This window comes from Myotis lucifugus, unplaced genomic scaffold (assembly GCF_000147115.1).
Source record: "Myotis lucifugus unplaced genomic scaffold, Myoluc2.0 scaffold_322, whole genome shotgun sequence".
NCBI classification, from domain to species: Eukaryota; Metazoa; Chordata; class Mammalia; order Chiroptera; family Vespertilionidae; genus Myotis; species Myotis lucifugus.
Window position 1 is genome coordinate 200,055 of NW_005871370.1, and position 21,920 is coordinate 221,974.

At 45.6% G+C, this 21,920-nt stretch overlaps 1 protein-coding gene across 1 annotated transcript; it reads left to right on the forward strand.

Moving 5' to 3' along the window:
• The first annotated feature begins 709 nt into the window (after positions 1-709).
• Positions 710-20,337, forward strand: TEKT1 (tektin 1). The gene is made up of 8 exons (XM_006100656.3): positions 710-770; positions 1,909-2,116; positions 6,986-7,151; positions 9,819-9,947; positions 10,465-10,608; positions 12,047-12,269; positions 19,431-19,627; positions 20,095-20,337. The coding sequence occupies exons 2-8, from the start codon at positions 1,927-1,929 to the stop codon at positions 20,300-20,302; spliced, it is 1,257 nt and encodes a 418-aa protein (XP_006100718.1). The 5' UTR covers positions 710-770; positions 1,909-1,926; the 3' UTR covers positions 20,303-20,337.
• Positions 20,338-21,920: the final 1,583 nt, after the last annotated feature.

Consider the following 21,920-nt stretch of genomic DNA (forward strand, 5'->3'; position numbering starts at 1 on the left):
TCCATTGGCTGGTGTGAGGGTGGTGAAGTGCGCGGGAGATTTGAATACCTACTTTGTGTGTGGGCCAGGACCTAGGTAAGCATTCCCAATCCGCATTCTCCCCACTGTGTTTTTACACATTAGTACTTGACCAGTACGACAGCCAGAAGGCGCATATTCCGAGCACTGTGCTGTTCGCTTGGGAGCTCCAACCTCAGCTCTGGGTTGGACACAGCCACCCCGAAGTGCCAGGCTTGAGCCCTGGGTTCCGGCATCTCCTCCCACCTCCAGCCCCTTTACCCCTCCTGGTTGTGAGAAGCCTAGAAATCTCTCACGTCTCTTCCCGGCCGCGCCGGCTCTGTGGCCTAGTGCACCTGGGCCTGCCTGCGAACACCTTACGGTATCGTCCAGCCCAACCCCGCTGTACACGTGGGGAGTCCGAAACCCAGCGGGAGCAGCGCGGCCGGAGATAACCCAGCCCGCGGCCGGCCTATAGCTGGTGGGTCTCCCCTGCTTGGTGTCCCACGTCTTTGTGAGAAGTTGAGATGGCCGGCTCCCAGGCCACAATCCTGTATCTCCTGCGCTGGGGACTGTAGAATTCGCGCCTGCGCAGAGCCTCCGGGAGAAGGTGCTTCGCGCCGGACCCCTCCCCCTTTGCCCTGGGCACGCGCGTCACCTGTTGCCATGGAGACTTCGTTGTTTACCTTCCTCTTCTGCGAGAGCCGGGAACTGCAGTTGGGATTAGGAGGCTCTTATTCCGAGCTGGTGTAGTTGTTCTTCGTGGCGCTGCGGTAAGTACATCCCGGCCCCACCCCGTCAACCCTTGACTGCAGCCCTCAGCCCTACGCAAAGTCTTATGCCTGCTGGGTTCAGCCCTAATTTAGGTCTAATTTCGATTTTTTCTCGAGGCTCTCAGATTTATTCAGGAGTCTTGTGTTAAGTTTGAGCGTCACGCTCAGGCAAATTTGGGAGAGACTGTAAGAGGTACTGGACTGGGAAGAAAGGGGGAGACTCCATGCTGTCTGTCGAGGCTGAGTTTCCTGGGGTGCTCAGCCTGGTCAAGATCTGACCAGGTTCCATCCTTGCATGTTTGAAGGGCTTCGGAGATCCAGACACCCCTAAGGGCAGGCACTCAGTTTTTTGGGTAGGGATTCAGGTGGGGTGGGTGGGGATTTAGTCTTTCTGTTGCTGTGGACTCATGTGTTCCCCTTACTGTTCTCTCCTTTTCTTTGTCCTGGGAAGTTTTTAGATTCTCTTATCTGCTAAATAGGCTCAATACCCAGTTGCTAGTTTACAGATAATTGTATGTGTTCACTTTTAAAGAAAACATGTCTGGGTTCATCTGTGTATCAGTATCTAGTAAAATTGAACACTCCCCATTCTAATAAGTCATAAAAATACATGAATGTGTTCACCAAAAGACAGGTAGGAGAACCTTTTTAGCATTCTCATGATAGGCCCCAAACAAACAACAACACAAATACCCATAAACAGTAGAAAAGACAGATACATTTTGGTATATTTATACAATGGTATACTACACTGCAATGAGAATGAACCAACTACAACTATATGAACAATACGGATGCATCTTACCAACATAATGTTGAGTAAAAGAAGTCAGATACAAAAGAGTACATACTGTATGATTCCATTTATATGAAGTTCAAAAACAACAAAACTAATTTATAGTGTTAAAAGTCAGGATAATGGTACCCTGTGGGGTGGGGGTGGAGAATAGTGACTAGAAAGAGGCATGAGGTGCTGGTAATGCTTATTTCTTGATCTGGATGCTGGCTACACAGATGTGTTCATTCTGTGTACAGATTATGATTTATGCACTTTTTGGTATGTATATCACATAAAAAAATGGACATTTAAAAAAGGACAAATTGCTTTCTCTTCCCGGGATTTTACTTAATCTAAAAGAAGTCTGCCTTTGGTCAAATGGCCAAACTACTCCAAGCTCCACCGAAGTTCCTGCCCTCCGAGTGGCACCTTGCTAACAAGAGCCAGTACCACAAAGCAGAGGCTGAAAGGTCCCGGTCCGAACGCCTGGTGGCAGAAAGCCAGAGGCTTGTGGATGAAATCGACAAGTCCACGAGAAAATCTCAAAGCGATGTGAACAAGAAGCTAGGTAAGACAGTGCACTTGGTGTACTTGTGAACATGTTTTGATGAAACTGTTCAGGTTTAGCCAGACTGTCATTTGCATTTCATGTTCAGGGTCTTAGGGAGAAACATGTGTATTCTCTAGGTTCTATGTCTAAGTTCACTGCCCCAAGACAGCATGATAATCCTGTCTGATTTTCAGCCATCTGTCATCTATGATTTATTTATTCCATACACAGTAGTTGAGCATCTTAGAGCATCTCTGGACTAAGTTCTGGGAATATCACATGGTAATCAGAGTCTCTACTTTTTTTTTTTTTAAATATATTTTATTGATTTTTTACAGAGAGGAAGAGAGAGAGATAGAGAGTTAGAAACATCGATGAGAGAGAAACATCGACCAGCTGCCTCCTGCACATCTCCCACTGGGGATGTGCCCGCAACCCAGGTATATGCCCTTGACCGGAATCGAACCTGGGACCCTTCAGTCCGCAGGCCAACGCTCTATCCACTGAGCCAAACCGGTTTCGGCCAGAGTCTCTACTTTTTAAGGGCTCCTGGCTTAAGGAGGAGAAAGATACAAATATTATAACCTGAATATAGCCAGATAGGTCCTGGGGTAAGGGGTATAGAAGTAAGAGAATTGAGAAAGATTTCCTAGAGAAACATTTGAACTGATTCTTAAACGAAGAGTAATTTTCTCTTGGGAATTCCATTCTTAAACACTATAAAGGGCACTGCCCTTAACTAAAACAAGAATAAACATAAAATTTCCCAAATGCTAAAAAATAATAAACCCGAGGTCACAAACTCAAGTGTCTATAAGGATTGTGCCGGTAGAATAAGAGTTGAATAAGACCCTCTAAGAATAGGGAGTGGAGGGGATGGTGGTTACCTGGAGAACGTGTGCTCCATCTAAGGAATCAGCTACTAAATTTCAAACAGTCTTTTTCCAAGAAAGATTATGAGCTTGGTATTGTCAAATTTTTGTCTGATTTTTTAAAAAGAAAATCTGGAAAGCTGAAAATTTACCCACTTTTAAAATGTTGGCGATGAATTTAATGCATTTATAACATTGGGCAGGATGAACAAAAACACCTATGAAGGAAACATGGTTTAAGGGTAGTTAGTTTTTCAACCTCCAATACACCAAAGCTGCTTCAGATCAATAATGTTAGATGTTAGAATTTGTAGTTAGAACATATAAAGAACTTTTAAAGATAAAGAAGAAAAAGGCAAACAACTCGATAGAAAAATGGGGAAAACCTTAACAGACACTTTACAAGTGAGGAAATCTAAACAGCCAATGAACATATGAAGAGGTGCTCTAACTTCATTATTCATCAGGGATATACAAATTAAAATCACAGCTGAGATGCCATTACATACCCACCGGAATGGCTAAAATGAAAAAGGAGGACCAGGAGGGGAAGTGGGAGAAGTTGTTAAATAAGAGAGGGGGGGAAAAAAGAAAAAGAAAAATACCTCCCTAGCCAGTTTGGCTCAGTGGATAGAGTGTCGGCCTGAAGACTGAAGGGTCCCGGGTTCGATTCCAGTCAAGGGCACATGCCTGGGTTGCGGGCTTGGTCCCCAGTGTGGGGAGAGGGTGCAGGAGGCAGCTGGTCAGTGGTTCTCTCTCATCATTGATGTTTCTGTCTCTCTCTCCCTCTCCCTTCCTCTCTGAAATCAATAAAAATATATTTAAAAAAAAGAAAAAGAAAATATCAAGTATTGGAGAGGATGTGGAGCAACTGGAACTCTAGTACCTTACTGGAGGAAGCATAAATTGGAAAAATTATACTGTGAACACTGGAAGTATAACTGCTTTGGAAAGCTTTGATAGTATCTACTAAAGCTGAACATATTGCATACACTTTGACCTAGATATTGCACTTTTAGGTATATACCTAACACAGATTCTAACATATGTTTACGAAAGATACATGCTGCAATGTTCAAAGCAGTGCTCCTTGTAATAGTCCCAAACTAGAAACTATCCATGTGCTCATCAACAGTAGGGGTCATACAAATGTCAAAGAGGCTGTGAGCTGAGCACAAATGAATCGGAACTGGTGGCTTGAAGATTATTGGTGACCTTTGAGATGGCAGGTCCAATAGGGTGGGGGAAGATGCAAGGTGAGGGTAGGGGTCAGTTATAAAGTGTGAGTGGGGAGACTTCACTTTACATGGTGAATGGAACACGTGCATTAGTCTTCCTTTCCTTTTAAAATTCCGACAAAGGAGTAGTAAAGGATTAATGAAAAGTATGCCTCAAAGATGAGATGGGGGCAAGGGTAGCAACACCAGACAAATGATGAAGATTTTGGAAGCTAGAAAGCAAAAGGTCAAGTGGTAACATACTTAGGGACTGCAGAAAGCCTGGGTAGGTAGAGGGCAATGAGAAGCCAGCTGATTCATGCTACAGATTTATGCTGCAGACACCTTGAAATGCTCAAATTGGAAGCATCCAATGACCTCAGAAGCTGGAGATTCAGAATAGAGCTGGAAACAAGATTGGTTGCAAGTCTTTGTAGAGAGCCCCTCCCCACTCTGACTCTCTTCCCCTGAGCAGAAGGCTAATGGGAGTTCCAGAAAGAGCACAGAGAAGATGGAGAAGAAGAAATCGCCCATGAGAGAATGCAAGAACATTTCCTAGAGCCAAAAGGTCTAGGTTTTCAGATTAAAAGGGCATGACTAGTATGTGGCATAATAATTGAATAAGATGGACACTAGGAAAATAGAGAAGACATTTCTAAAAGCTTTTCAGGTCACATACAAAGGATCCGGAATCAGAATGGCATCAGGCTTCTCATCAGAAACTTTGGAAACTAGGAAATGAAGCAATGCCATCACAATTCTAAATGAAAATTATTTACAACCTATATATCTGCCTAAAGCCAAATATAATCAAATGATGGACGAGGTAGAATAAAGGCATTTCAGAATTCCAAGGTTTCAAAAATTTTACCTCACATGCATCCATTTCTTAGGAAGTTATTGAAAGATGTGTTTCAACACATTGAAGAAGGAAACCAAGAAAAAGAAAGGCCCTGGTCGGCATGGCTAGGTGCACACCCGAGGGGTTTTGGGTTCAATTCCGGTTAAGGGCATGTACCTGGAGTGCAGGTTCAAATCCTGCCCCCCAGTTGGGGTGTGCGCAGGAGGCAACCAAATGATGTGTTTCTCTCACAATGATGTCTTTCTCTCTCCCCTCCCCCCTCCCTTCCACTCTCTCTAAAAAAAATTAATGGAAAAAATATCCTTACTCCTTGGGTGAGGATTTAAAAAAAGAAAGAGAAAAGAATAAATGAAATCCAAGAGAGAGGACTCCAACACACGAGATAGTGAAGGGAATTCCTAGAATGATGGCGAAGCAAAGTCATAGGGTGATAGCCACAACATCCAACTAGAGGTTGGAGCCGGAGGAGAAAGCATTCCTGGAGAAAGGTCTCCAGCAAAGAAACAAAATCAATAGGTTACTTGATGGGTTTGAATATACTGAGAGGATATTTATACAGTAGTCCCTCCTTACCCATGGGGGATATGTTCCTAGACCCCCTATTCGATACCTAAAACTGTGGATAGTACCCAACCTTATATATCCTCCTAGAGGCCCAATGCACGAAATTCGTACACTGGTAGGGTCCCTAGCTGCTGGCTGGGTACTCCCTCCCTTCCCCAAGCTGGCCCTGCCCCCTGGTCGAACTCCTGGTGGAGGGGAAAATTTGCACACTACACTTATATTATATAGGATGTTTTCCCCCCATACATACATACATACATACATGCAATACATATCTTTTCATTGAAGGAAGCACATTACGGTGTCTCTTTGGCATATCCTAATAGCCAGAATCACTGCTCTTGTGTGTTGGGGCCATTATTGAGTAAAACAAGGGAAACTTGAACACAAGCACTGTGGTACCACAACAGTCAATCTGATAACCAGGATGGCTGCTAAGTGGCTAACAGTAGTGCAGTGTACACAGTGTGGATACACTGGACAAAGGGGTGATTCTCATTCCGGGTGAGACAGAGCGAGAAGGTGTGAGATTTCAGAATGGTGCGCAATTTAAACCTTATGAATGATTTTTTTCTGGAATTTTTCATTTATTTTCAGACCTCAGTTGACCACAGGTAACTAAAACCATAGAAGCAAAACTGCAGAGAAGGGGCACTGCTGTAGTTTTGTTAGAAAGTTTGAAGAAAAATTAGTATTAAATATGTAGAAAATAAAGCAAAAATATATTAACCTCTCCCAAAAGCAAAAAGTTGTAGAAGGAAAGAAATTTATCATAGTATACTATGTGGTTCAGGTGTATATAGCATTTAGATATTTACAATAATACCAACAAGCATTACTTTATTACTTAACAAGATGGTGATACAACTATATTGGGAAGATGGAAGGAGCAGAAGTATGTTGTGAAAGTTGTGTAAGAGCAAATACATTCTTACCTTCATCATAGCAAATCGGTAGATGATATTCAAACTGATAATGAATACACAGCAGTGTAAGCAAGTGGCAGAAGAAATACTGGAAGTGTTTAGTGGTTGCTTCTGGAAAGTGGGAGTGGATAGAGATCAGTCAGAGATTTGTAATACTTGTAATACTACTTGACTTTTCAAGCAAAATACATTTATATGTTTGATAAAGTTAAAAGTTATTTAAAGACAGTGGACATTGAGGAATTAGAGTCAATGAGTGTAGAATGATCTTTGGATTAATCTGATGGTGAATGTAAGAAGTATTTTCCTCCCCCGCCCCCTCAAGAAGTTCTAAGAAGAAAAGAACATCTCATTAAGACGTTTGCGATAGTCTTAAAGTTTCTAATCCAAAAGTTGGCTGCATTGGGAGTAGATTAACCCTCCTGTAACTTCTCTGTGGGCTTCAGAACAGAGACTTGAGGAAGTCAAATTCTGGAAGAAGGAGTTAGATGACAAACTTGAGCAGCTTGTATATGCGACCGAAGATCTACTCGCCTATCAGACCAGATTGCGGAAAGCCCTGGAGAGCCTGAAGGAGCCCTTGCACATCACGCAGAGGTGCCTGGAGTACAGGTAGGAGGGAAGGTCCCTCCGGCGAATCATCTGTTACGAGAAATGAAATGCTGGGTAGTGAGAGCTGACCGTGCTGGGTGGTGGGTTAGAACGAGGCAAATGAGCATGTGTTCTTTTAGAGCCTGAAATTATCTCGGCATGCCCGTGGTGCCGGGCAGTGGACGCAGCACTAGACTGGGTTCTTGTCTAAACTCTGCCCTTGACTAACTTAAATATAAGTTGGGACTGGGTTTGGCTGTGGGTAATCAGAAAACCGCAAAATAACACTGAACTGAAATAAGATAGCAGCTTCTTTTCTCCCATTTAAGAATCTGGAACTAGGTCAGGGTTGGCATGGTGTGCCACAGTGTCAGGGCTCTGGGCTCTCTCTCTCTCTCTTTTAAAATGTTTATTATTGATTTTAGAGAGAGAGGAAAGAAGAAAGAGAGAGAGAGGGAGAGAGAGAGAGACATTTGATGAGAGAGGATGAGAGAGAACATCAATTGGCTGCCTCCTGCACACCCCCCTGGGGATCAGGCCTGCAACCCAGCCATGTGTCCTGACTGGAATCAAACCAGCGTCCTCTTGGTGCATGCGTCGATGCTCAACCACTGAGCCACACCGGCTGGGCCAGGCTTTCTCTATTTTTTTTGCTCTACTGCATATGGCTTTCACTCCCAAGGTTACCTGGTGATTCATGATGGCAGCTGGAGCTCCAGCCATTGTGCCTACATTCCAGCAGGTAGGAATAATTAGGGTTTGGCATTCACCATTCCTACTTGCATCTTGTTGACCAGGACTTAGTCACATGGTCACACCACTAGTAACTAGGAAATGGTGTCTTTATTTCGGGCGTGCAGAGCAGGTACTGCAGTTACCAGAGGACAAGAAGTCTACTCCTATACGCAGAATCACACAGAAGTACTGTGTCCAGAGAGCACTGTGCAAGCATAGATTTCTATTCTAATTTCTTTCCTCTAAGTCCTGTGAGTAGATGATTATATCTCCTCTGGGCTAATGGTCATTTCAGACCTGTCCCTGTCACAGTGCTAGATGGCATGCCATCACCGGTCTTCTTGCCACCAGCTTAGTCCCCTCCAATCCAGCGCATCCTCCACCCAGGATTTTCTTTTTAAATATATTTTTATTGACTTCAGAGAGGAAGGGAGAAGGGAGTGAGAGATAGAAACATCAATGATGAGAGAGAATCATGGATTGGCTGATTGGCTGCCTCCTGCTCACCCCATGCTGGGCATTGAGCCTGCAACCCAGGCATATGCCCTCACAAGGAATCGAACCGTGATCTCCTGGTTCATAGGTTGATGCTCAACCACTAAGCCATGCCGGCCGGGCCACCCTGGCTTTTGAGCAAACTTTTCTGAATGCAGATTTTTACAGGTCACCCTCACGCTTTAACATTTTTTAAATAATTGCAACCCCATACCCTAGTACCTTCAAGATCAAGTTCAAACTTCTTAGCTGAGCAAACAGAGTTCATCATGATTGGGCCCACAGTGACCTCCAGGCCCGCACCTGATCCCCAACAGCGGGATGTGCTTAGGTGTGCTGAGCGACTCCCAGTTTCCTGACACACCATGGCTCTGTCCACTCTGTCCCCTCTTCCTGGAAAGCCCTCCCTCAATGAGCGTAGCCAGGACCCTCTGCACCCACCAGGCAGCAGTCTCCCCAGCCAGACTTAGAGAGTTTGTGAGGCAAAGGGAAAATCCCCATGAAAGAAGCCAACATCCTGTCAGCTCAAGTCTACACCTGAGCGTGAATAGAATGTAGATGTTGCTAAGTTGATTGAGTAGGTGCTACTACGTGCCTCCCATGCACTATCATGCAAGGTAGAAAAGAACAAAATACCAGGTATTAGGCAGTGACTGGTCAGTTTTGGGAGTTACAGCACAGTGATTAAAAGCATGCGTCATGCCCGGCCGGTATGGCTCAGTGGTTGAGGTGTCGACCTATGAACCAGGAGGTCACGGTTCAATTCCCTGTCAGGGCACATGCCTGGGTTGCGGGCTTGATTCCCAGTGGGAGGTGTGCAAGAGACAGCTGATCAATGATTCTCTCATCAGTGATGTTTCTATTTCTCCCTTTCCCTTCCTCTCTGAAATCAATAAAAATATATTTTAAAAAAAGAAACAAAATCTCTGACATTAAAAAAAGCATGCGTCATGCCCAGTTCTGTGTCCTGGGCTCAACCTCCCTGAAACTCAGTTTCCTCGCCGGTGCTCGAAGGGCTCATTGAGAACATTCTCACGAAGAGCTCAGCACAAATGTTGCTATTATTATTATAAAGCACCTTTCTGGATTCCAATCCTGGTCAAAAGATGGAACTAGGATCAAGGAAGGAAACCTATGTCTTTGAAATTCTAAGCCAAAAGAAATGTTTCCACTAAACAGAAAGATGGACAAGGCTTCAGAACTGATGTCCAAGTCGAGGGGAAATGTCCATCTGGCATTTTCGGACCAGGGACCAGCCATCGGTCAATTTTTCCTCACTGCGTTTTGGATTTGTTTCAAGGCGCAAAGACCCAACTAGTGTACATCCCCGACCAGGCCATCCATCCAGAGTGGGTGCTCCTCACACCAGTTGTCCAGATGGCTTTAAATGTCCAGATGTTAGCATTATCACGTTGCCTCCCTCCGCACGTTGGGTGACCCGCCCCTTTCTCTGGGCAGGGAGCAGCGAGTGGGCATCGACCTGGTGCATGATGAAGTCGAGGAGGAGCTACTGAAGGAGTACGAGATGATCCAGGGGGTGATAGCCCTGCTGACCCGCACCCTGGAGGAGACCACCGAGCAGATCAGGTACGGCTGTTCGGAGCCACTCCCACATCTCCACGGGGCGTACCTAGAAGAGGCAGCACCCACCAAGGCTGGGCTCCATGGCACAGAAAGAATGGGGTTCCGTACTCCTACGTGCACTTTCCATGGCAGAACGAGGCCTGGACAACCTCGCGTACCTGCCAGTCTCCCTCTGGTGGTGGGTGGGGTTGGGGCCGGATGTCAGCCCTGCCTATAAACTGGAGGACACTCGAGCTGTTTTTTCCTAGCACGGACCTCTCACATAGAGTATGCCACAGTGGTGACATGAGAAAAGGCCACAGCTGGAGGATGTTGAAGTCCAGGCTTGGTTACGTTAATTTGTCACCAGGCATCTCGTGGGGTATGTGTGGGGAGGGCGGGGGGTTGAGTGATGGAAGGGGAAGGAAGTGCCACCATCTGTACTAGACTGAGCTGTAGCTTCATTTTCCAGGGCCTCCCGAGAAACTGTAGGTGCCATCTGGGCCTTCCAGAGGGAGAAACCTTTCCCTTCTCCCTTCAGGCTGAACCGCTCTGCAAAGTACTATCTCGAAAAGGATTTGAAAGACAAGTTTGTGGCCCTGACCATTGATGATATCTGCTTCTCACTCAACAACAACTCGCCAAACATCAGATATTCTGAGAATGTCGTGAGGGTTGAACCAAAGTGAGTGGGTCCCCGCCTGCTGGCCTGGCCACGCTGTGCTCCTCCCTGCTACCTCGTGCCCCCGTGCTGCGCAGGCAGGCAGGCAGGGCCGAGCGCATCATCCCAGCAGCAGGCTAATCACAGTGAACAACCCCCATGAAACCACCAACCAGGTCAAGAAATGAAACATTACCGCCACCCGGAAACCCCCATCCTGTCCCTTCTTGGCCAATACCCCCCTCTCTTCCACAAAGATGACCACATCCTGACCTCCAATAGGTTTGTCTGCTTTTACAATTATTAAGTAGCATCGTATACGATCTATTTTTGTCACTTTTCTTCCAATCAACATTATTTTGAGATTCATCAGTGTTATATAAAGCAGTTCCTTATCAAGCTAGCAATTTATTGATCTCAGTATGGACTCATGGTATCCTATTTTATTCAGTGTGTTATAATCTGTTACTATCATCGTTTATTTCAGTGCTCAAATTGTCTCTACCTGTGTGATCTTGACCAAGTTACTGCCTCTTTCCGAGCCTCAGTTTTCCTCCTCTGTAAAATGGGGTTATGAACGTTAGCTCACTAGGCCCTCATGAGGATTAAATGAGTGAATGTCTGTGAAATGCCAGCGCATTGCTTGGCATAGAATAGGTAGGTTTCCCCAAAGTGACATCTCTTGCCACTGACAGACCACTGTTCGCTCTGCCTGGAGATGAAGAAACATTCTAGGTCAAGCATGTCAAACTCGCGGACTGTGGGCCGCATGCAGCCCACAACGAATATTTTTGTGACCCAGCCAATATAACATAATGTAAAAAACTTTGTAATAAAAGTTTTGTAACTTAATTTTTACAATATCCTGTTATACATAATTATTATAATGAACTATAACATTCACTAATGACTGATTACTATCATCGTGTTGCATTCATTTCCCTTACGCGCCTCACACGCAGGCGCACCATTTTGCTCCACTAATACTAGCAGCAAATATTTTAGCAGCTGATTGCCACGTCATTAGTCTTGGACTGACTTGTTTGGTGTGCGCAACAGGAAATATTTCGCTTTTGGAGAACAAGAAAAATAGGTTTATTTGTGCAGTTATTCAGTTGTCTGGTAAGTTTATGTTCAAGAAAAAATATTAATTTTTATTAAAATGTTCTATTATTTTATGTTAACGATGACTCATTTATTGCAGCCCTTTGCATTCAGCACGTCTCTATTGAAATAAACCTACGTTTCTATGAGAATGGGAGCTTTTGTTTTTTTGTGGCCCACATACACTTCAACCTTGTTTATTTGGCCCGTGTGCGCCTTTGAGTTTGACATGCTTGTTCTAGGTGCTTCTGGTGGTCAAGGTCAGGTTAGCTTCCAGGGGGTTTCCAGGAGCTCGCCCCCTCCCCGCCCCCCTTCCCAGCCCAGATCCTCCGTGAACGAATGCCCGGGTCTGTTTCAGCTCTGTGAGCCTGGAAGACTGGCTGGACTTCTCCAACACCAACGTGGAGAAGGCTGACAAGCAGCGGAACAACTCCCTGATGCTGAAGTCCCTGGTGGACCGAGTCCTGTCCCAGACGGCCAGCGACCTGCGCAAGCAGTGCGACGTGGTGGACACGGCATTGAAGAACGGGCTGAAGGACACCAAGGATGCCAGGGACAAGCTGGCTGGTCATTTGGCCAAGGTGAGCTCCCTGCGAAGGTTTCCCCACGGAAACCTGGACTGGCCTCTGGGCCAGGCTGCTGCCTCCTGCGCGTGTGATCTTGGGTTAACTCAGGAGTCAGGGTCGTACACATCTCTCCATTTTAGCAGCAGGGTTTGGGGTTTGGGGACTGGAGTGGGACTTGGACCCACTCTGGGCTCCGTTGCCACTCATTACTGCAAAGAACAGCCTATCTCCTCCCTCTGGGCCTCAGTTTCTCCTTATGTGAAATATGGGGATGGACGACATGGTCTCAGACATCATTGATGACCCTGAAGTTCTGTGAGTTGAGCGCACCCAATTTCTCCAAACCCAGCTGCAACTTCGGGATTCTGGCTGGCTGTCCATCTCAGTTTTCCAGTGGTGTGCTGGTAACTGGCTCTCAGAAAAATAAAGTCCTCAGTTTGTTACCCATGGACACAGACAGTAGGGGTGGTGAGGGCATGTGCTGGGGCGGGGGGCCGGGTGGGAGGAATGGCCAGGGAGAGGTCAATGAGGGATAAAGGAGACATATGTAATACTTTAAAGAATAAAGAATTTAAATTAAAAAATGAATACTATGTTGGAATAAAAGATGATGGAATTAAATAAATTTAATAAAGTCCCCAGTTTGCTGAATCTGTAGGTCTCCATGGTGTAAACACTTTCATCACAGTTGATTTGAAGCTACCCAGTTAACGATGGTCTGGCAAAGTTCCCGAATACTTAACCAGCAGAGCCCCCCTGAGCCCGCTCCAGTATCCCTCCCTAACCGCAAGGACCCCTGCGTCCTGAGGATATGTGACCATCCCACGGGATAAACTCAGGGCCACTGAGAAGCTGAGGCTAGTGGAACATGTGCTAGGTTTGGATATGTGGGCCCACATCCGGTCCAGTGACAGGCCAGCTGAGCGACGCCTGCCGAGCCCTCAAGCCCTCAAGCTCTCTGAGCCTCAAGCCTCACCTGTAACCTGGCCCCACTCTGGCAGTTTACTGACGGTGAAATGCAGAGAGCGGAAGGAACCCCAGGTGGCAAGGTGCATAGCGGGCAGCCTGGAACTAGAGCCCCGGCCTGCTCAGCTCCAAAGCCTTGTCCTCCTGCCGCATTCGTACCTCGCTCTCCCGGAACCCAGCGTCTGGTTGTCAGGATGGGTTTATGCGATGAGCAGGACAAGCCAGAGTGCAATCGAAGGTTATACTGTGGTCGTATTTCCTATCAAAATCTGTTGCAAATGTTCATCTGTGAATGCTGTTCTGTAATGAGATTTTATATATTTCATCTTGGGAAATGTCTTTTCATCTAAATAGTGCTGCCAAGTACTGATAACGATCTGTGAGCACATGATTTTAATTGGATACACTCATCGCTTGGAAGGCATTTGTAGAATTCTGTTGAGCTTCTTCTCCTGATACCGGCCTGTTAGCATGTCATTACATTTCGGATTAATCACTTGCTGTTGAAGGGTAGGCAGAAGCTCCTCAATTGCACAATTAAGTGGATTTTGAAATATGGAAATTTCCTTTGCACTTGTTTTGAGGTCCCCCCCCCCAAAAAAAACCAACCACTGCTGGCACTTGGAAAATATGTCTGCTGCACATCTGTGTGGGAATGGAGGTCTTGATTCTTGTTTAGACTTTTGACCGCACAGCTTGGCAAGACTTGTGATTCAAACCACGTTAGCTGTTGAAATGACTTTACCGCAGTGTAAGCTTTGCATATGAGTGTTCTCTTGCTTTCTGATTGCAGGTGGGATTCATTAAGATATATTATTACATCCTAGCTGGTTTGGCTTAGTGGATAGAGTGTCAGCCCACGGATTGAAGGGTCCTGGGTTCGATCCTGGTCAAGGGCATGTACCGCAGTTGTAGGCTCAATGCGGGAAGCAAGCAAGTGATGTGTCTTTCTCACATCGATGTCTCTCTCACCCTCTCACATTGGTGTTTCTCTCTCTCTGTCTCTCTCCCTCCCTTCCACTGTGTCTAAAGATTAATGGAAAAATATCCTTGGGTGAGGATTAACAACAACAACCAAAAAGATATATTATTACTAAGTCTGCAGCAAAGATTAATTTGCAAAGCTATTCAGTGTTTTATTTATTTATTATTATTATTTTTTAATCCTCACCCAAGGACATATTTTTTCCCCCCCATTGATTCCAGAGAAGAAAGGAGGGGGAGAGAGAAACATCCAAGTGAGAGAGAAACATTGATCGGTTGCCTCACGCATGAGCCCAGACCGGGGATCGAATCTGAAACCTGGGGATGTGCCCGTGACCAGGAATTAAACCCGAGGCCCTTTGGTGTGTGGGATGGCACTCTCACCATTGAGCACACCGGCCAGGGCCCTATTCAGTGTTTTATAGTAGTAGTTTCGTGGGGGAAGGGAGTGGTTCTTGTTTAGAAAAATTTCAATCATGGCCCTGAGCTCAAAATAAATCACAAGAAAATTTCACCACTGATAAACCATTCGATTGCTGAGGAGCAGGGCAAGTCAGGATATTCAGCTTCTGTTTCTGGCAAAAATTCACAGAACTGATGATGAGAGCTCATGAAGTCCACGGCTGATGATACGGGTTCAGTGACACTTGATGGATTCAGATCTTTTCTGCGAAGTACTTTTCTGGTGAATAATAATTAGAGCTGCAGAGAGCTCACATTTCCTCCACTTCTGTGAATATGTTCAACTAGCCGCTTCTGCTCCACACACATGTGTACCACCCTCAGCTACAACACTTCTTAGCAGATTCCACCTCGGGTTGTGTTGAATTAGTGTTTTCTCAACTTTCTGGAAATGTCCCTGCCTCTAGTTACTTCGTGCGACCATTCGTGGAGGCTGGTCCTTCAGTCCCTTCAAACTCAGCACCGATTCCTGGAATAAACACCCGAGCAGCATCAGGACCCCTGCCAGCTGGCGAAGAGCAAGGAGACCACCCCACCTCGTGCGGCTTGTTGTTCCATTGGCTGTTGATGCTGTTCCCAGGGTCCTGAACTCGTCAAGCAGCTGTTTTTGCAGAAAGACTGATACACAACTGTATGTTCTCTGGACACCCTTCCTCAGCTGCAACCAACATGTTTTAATTAATCTTTTATCAGTAAATGGCTTTCCGTGCTTGGTTGCAAATGAGACACTTGGAACCTGACTTTGATTGCAGCCTCCTTTTCATTTTTGGGAAGAGATTCTGCGGTGATGAGATACTCTGTTTTAAATGTCTAATTTTTCTGATCATTGCTTTCCTGTGAGTTGAGGCTGTCATGATGGTGCGTGGCCTGGTAATGACGCATGCCATATTCTTTCAGCACAGCTGGAGCGTCACTGCATGATAAACACAGTGCTTTGCTGTCTAAGGAACAAAATCGACACTTCACTAGGCCTTGAAGTGCACCGCAGGAAGCCTGGTTTCCTTGTTTTGACATGATGGGTATGTGCTGGTGCTAAAAACTGCCTGGTGATACATGTAGCTCGAGGGAAGCTGTCGTTATAACTGTGTCATCTGGACAGCGGTGCAAAGAACTGAGAGTGTAACATACATTCTGTCGCAACTTCTTAACCCGGACGTTGTAGTTTAAAAGCATGGCTGTGCTCCAATAAAACTTTATTATGGACACCAGTATTTGAATTTTATGTAATTTTCAGATGACATGAAATATTATTTTTCTTTTGATTCTTTCAGCTATTTAAAAATGTACCCCCCCTCCCCCCAGAGAGCAACCAAAGGACTCGTACGCCTGCATATTAGCATAACCAATGGACACAGACACTGGGGCGGTGGGGGCTTGCCCGGGGTGGGAATGGCTGGGGGTGGGGGAGTCAATTGGGGAAAAAGGAGACATATGTAAAACTTTAGACAATAAAAAAAAATGTACCCCCTCTTCCCCCCCTTTTTTTAAAGAAAGGAGACTAAAAAAGACAAGCCACAGATAAGGCACTGTTATCCAAAAATAGAGGAAGAACTCTTAAAACTCAACAATAAGAAAACAAACAGCCCAATAGAAAAACAGACAAAAGATGGAAACAGGCACCTCCCCAGAGAAGATATGCAGATGGTAATGAAGATATGAAAAGAGGCTCAACAGCCTATGCCCTCAGGGATTGCAAATTAAAGCAACGGGATGCCACTACACACCCACAGAACATCCAAAACACTGACAATGCCAAGCGCCGGCGAGGGTGTGGAGCAGTAGGCACGCTCACTGTTGGCGGGAGTGCCAAATGGTGCAGCCACTTGGGAAGACAGTTTGGCAGTTTCTTGCAAAACCAAACAGACGCATATGATTCAGCAAGCTCACTCCTTGGTATTTACCCAAACGGCTTGAAAACTTAGGTCTGCACAAAAATCTGCATATGAGTGTTGAGCAACTTTATTCATAATTGCCAAAGCTTGGGAGCAACCAGATGTCCTTTGATAGATGAATGGGTAAACAAACTGTGCTACATCCATACAATGGAATATTATTCAGTGATAAAAAGAAATGAGCTATCAAGCCACAAAAGGACATGGAGAAAACTTACATGGGTATCGCTAAATGAAAGAAGCCAATCTGAAATTCATACTGCATGAATCATACTGTATGATTCCAACTGCATGACACCCAAAAACAGTAAAAAGCATCTGGTTGTCAGGGCTTCGGATGGAGGTGGGGTAGGGAGGAAGGATGAAAAGGAGGAGCACAGGGATTTGTTAGGGCAATGAAACCTACTCTGTATGATACGGTAACGGGGGATACATGGCATACATTTGTTAAAATCCATAGAATGTGCAACACAAAGATGAAACCCTAATGTAAACTATGTACTTTAGTTAATAATAATGTATACAATATTGGTTCCTTAGTTGTAACAAATGTACCACATTAATGGAAGATGCTCATAACGGGGGAATCTGTGTTGGGGGAGAGAGGGTATATGGGAACTCTATACTTCCTGTTCCATTTTGCTGAAAGTCTAAAACTGCTCTAAAAATGAAAGTCCAGCCCTAGTCGGTTTGGCTCAGTGGATAGAGCGTCAGCCTGCGGACTCAAGGGTCCCTGGTTTGATTCCGGTCAAGGGCATGTACCTTGGTTGCCAACACATCCCCAGTAAGGGGTGTGCAGGAGGCAGCTGATCGATGTTTCTCTCTCATTGATGTTTCTGACTCTCTATCCCTCTCCCTTCCTCTCTGTAAAAAATCAATAAAATATAGTTTTAAAAACTAAAGTCCACAGCCCTGGCCAGGTGGCTCGTTGTGTGGAGCCTTGTCCGGCACACCAAAAGGTAGCCGATTCTATTTCCAGTCAGAGCACATACAGCGGTTGTGGATTCGATCCCCGTAAGGGAGGCAACCGATTGATATTTCTCTCTTTCTCTCTTCCTCTCTCTCTAAACAAAAACATATCCTTAGGTGAAGATTAAAACAAACAAAAAACTAAAGTCCATTAATTAAAAAAACATTCTTATTTCAGTCTGTACAAAAACAGTCTGTACCAAACCAGACTGCATTTGGCCCCTAGACTGCAGTTTGCTGACTCCTGATCTAACCCATAGTATTAGTAGTTTTGTTTGAAGGAATCTGTGCACTTAGTATATTTTAAGTATTTGTAAAACTTAAGAAAATTTGGCCTGTTTTAAAAATATCATAACAAAATTTGTAATTAAGTAATTTAGCCTTATGATTTTAGTTGAAATTTTAAGTTTGAAGACAGTGTTAAAGTATTTGAGAATTTAAGAGTAAACATTTTTACTAGTTTACTAGATTAACGAGGTCTTTTAAGAACTGCAGAAAGCCTTGTCTGCTAAGACGACTCAGGTAGTTTTTAAAAGTTTTATATGAAATGTATAAAAACTATCTGTTATATATCAAATTTACAAATGCTGCTTTAAATAAGTGTTTGAAGGATTTTAATGAGGCTTGAAGTTGGAGCAACTATTAGTCAAAGTCAATTTAAAGTGATTGTTAACATTTGCTAAATTTAAAAATAGTATATTCTCTGAGCTGAACTTAAGAAAACCTTAAGAAATGTTAAGAAAAGGCTCAAGAAAACAAAATGCAATGTGTGGACCTCATTTGCATTCTAATTTGAATAAACCAGCGGACAATCAGGGAAATCTGAGTGTGTTTGTGAGAGAGAAAAAGGTACCATCATTATGTTAAAAGACAATAAAAGCATCCTTATATCGTAGAAATACATACTCAGGTATTTAAGACTGGAATGATATAATATCTGAGATTTGCTTTGAAATAAGCTGATGGGCAGGGGTGGAGAGAAGGGGTTATAGATGAAACAAGATTGGCCATGTATCGATCATTGATTAAATTGATGAGTACCTGAGGTTCATTATATCAGCTACTTTTGTGTATGTTTAGAAAATTCTATGATGTAAAGATTTTTTTTTAAGTTTAAGAAAGAAACAAAAATTTAAGCTAGTTAAATATTAATCTAAAAACCCAAGTAACATCTAAGTCATCTTTTCTGTGCACAAAGCCACCTTCAAAGAAATCAGCAAAACTCAGTATTGAACTGCTCACACTTCAGGCTGCTAGGGAGCAGAATGGGTGCTAGTGGCTGAGTTGATGGAAATAGGCTGCCATCTACTCAGCATACACGGTACTTACTACCCAGGTGAACAGACAGCCTCCAGCCTTTACTGAGGGCATTCTCCAGGGAATTCCCATTATTTGGGAAGGAAATGCGGGAACAATGCCAGTCATTCCCACTCCATCTACGACAGTGGTTCCCAAACTTATTTGGCCTACCGCCCCTTTTCCAGAAAAAATATTACTCAGCGCTCCCTAGAAATTAATTTTTAAAAAATTTTAATAGCAATTAAACAGAAAGATATATGTATTAATGTTTCTACTTTTTCGTAAAATATAGTAAAGAAAGGTGTAAATTAGAAACATTGAAGTTTGAAATTATGAAACTATTTATTGAACTCAGAATAGAAAGGTAGCGCCCACTTTGGGAATCACTGATCTACGAGGTTCTAAGGTTGGGTGAGCTGCCTTGCTCACCAGCAATCCCTGCTGTAGGGAAGAGAGATCAGACTCATTCTGGGGCCCTGCTTGGGTAGAAATCTGAGGTCCCCTCTTCCTAGCTTACATGATCCCAACAGACTTCCTAAGAGTGTCTGCTATAGAGTTTTGAGGAGCACAACCTGGTCTCACCCACTCCAATCCTTTCTGTAAGGTCATGGAAGAGATTGCTTCCCAGGAGAAAAACATTGAATTTCTTGAAAAAGCCATCCTGGACCAAGAAGGGCCTGCCAAGGTGGCTCATACACGCCTGGGGACCAGGACGTGCCGGCCCAATGTGGAGCTGTGTCGCGATATGGCCCAGTACAGGCTGATCAGGGAGGTTCATGAGATCACCCACAACATTGCAAGGTAGGCTGGCGGCTGGGAGGGGGAGGGCCTCTGGGGTTCCATGTGAACCCGGACTGTGAACAGGGCTAGGCAATGCCATCGTGGGGGAAGCCTGCCGGGCATGAGCCCTTTTGCATCTATAATATGTGAGGGGTTCCTTTCTGGAGGACAGCCAAGAGGTTCCTTGTTAACTGCAGCCAATTGCTGCCATGCAGGAAATGGATACCAGCGTTTGCATTTTTCGAAAGTCCAAATCCAGATGTTTAGGTAAAACGCACAGTTTTAAATGCTGGCAGCTCATGGAGCTGTCTATCTTGTGCATCTGGCCTGTGGCCACCAATCTGAAATCTCCGTCTTCAGGAGGAGACACGGAGAAGGACATGCCAATTCTGCTTCTGCGATGAGCACACAAATACATGCCCCCGCACCCCCTGGAAAAGCAGTGTGGGGTGATAAACGATTCCCTTCTGTTCTTCCTCTTCTCCCAGATTAAAGGAAACATTAGCCCAAGCTCAGATGGAGCTGAAAGGGCTGAACCGCAGACAGCTGGCCCTGCAGGAGCAGATCCAGATCAAAGAGAACACCATCTACATCGACGAGGTGCTGTGCGTGCCCATGAGAAAGTCCATCCCGCTGCGGGATGGGGACGACCACGGGGGTTGGGCCGGGGGCCTCCGCCCGGACGCTGTCTGCTAAAAGTAGGGACCGCTCAGATGCTCATTAAACCTTATCACAGCACCACGGTGCCGCACTGTCATTTCAGGTAGGCGGCCCTTCCCGTCGGCCCCGCACAGCCTCTCGGCCAGGATTCCGACCTGCTCGGAGCTGAGATGGGGTTGCCAGGGTCTATGCCGCTGGTGCTGCTGGGGTGGTGATTGTTTAACAGTTAAATTCCATGTGTCAGCACAGGCCCTTCTGGTATCAGCGGGCGGGGGCCCGGGGAGAGGGGCCCAGCACACTAGGAAAGTCTCAGGAAGGCTTGCCTCCTCCAGTAATCTGTCTTGGTCCTTCCCTGGTCCATGGGTTCTGTTGACTGCATCTGCGCTTACCCAGAGAGCTCACATCGCATCGTCTTCCCTCGCTACCACCCCTCTGGCCTGATCTGGGGGTGCCCAGAGTTGGGCTCGCTAAGGTCAGAGCCACCTTCCCAAGGGACCAGGATTGTATCTGGGTAACAGTAATGACAGGAGTCCTTACATCCTACTGGCGACAGGTCCAGGCAACCAAAGGTACAAAACCTACAAGAACTTAATAGGAACTCTGAGAGGGCATTCCGAGCTCCCTGCCATACAAAACAAAGTATCTAGTCACAAGTCAAGCTCAGTGAGGGAGAAAGGTCTGTCTATATCCTGAAAGTTGGGAGAAACCCAGAGAGGGTGTGGGAGAACCATGGGATGTATGAGACTTTAAAGTGCGCAGAGAAGGGGTGAGGCCCACGCCCTGGGAAACGCCAATGCTTCCAGGATGAGTGAAAAGAGTCCCACCTGCAGACCAAGAGGGAAGGAACACGGAGGGAGGGCCTGGAGGGAGCCAGGAGAGCATGGTGTCCCGGAGGCCAAAGTAGAAGAATGTTTCAAGGCACTGGGGTCAGAGGGTTAAATGCTGCAGAGCGTTAGCTAGGAAAGGAAAAGCATCCTCTGGATTTGGCAATTAGGCAATCGCCTGGGGCACCTTGCCCAAAGCAATCTTTTAAAAAATACTCCTTTACTATTTATTTAATTTTCAACTACAATCTACCGTCAACATCATTCTGTATCAGCACAGCGGTCAGACAATCGTTTACTTTACAAAGGGGTCCCCCTGACAGCTCCCCACTCTGAACACGCCCGATCTCATCTGATTTCGGAAGCGAAGCGAGGTCGGGCCGGGTGAGTGCTTGGATGGGAGGCCACAGGCAATTGCAGTAGCGTATTGGAGGAAGAAGATGGGCACTTGGGCTCGGGGCCAGCAGATTTCCGTTCCACCCGGCTGCTCTCTGGAAGAGAACAGATGTGGGCGCTCGAGTGTGGATGACAGCTGCTGTCTGTCATGGGCATGGGGAACAGAAAGCCAGTTTGCAGCAAGAGAAAAAGTAGAAGCCGAGCCTCCAAGAGGAAGAAGAAAGAACTCCCTACAGGTCTCCCTTCCTCAGCGCCAGGTGGTTTCTGAGGCCCCTGGGTTCTGCGGGAGCTCAGCATCCTCATGTAGTATCCCCGTTCCGCTCACTGACGCCCAGGGGGGTTCTGTGGCTGCCACTCAAGAGAGTTGTAACTCACAGGCCATGTCACTTGACTGGCTAACTGAGAGGGGCGCGGGAGTGGGGGTTACCCTTGAG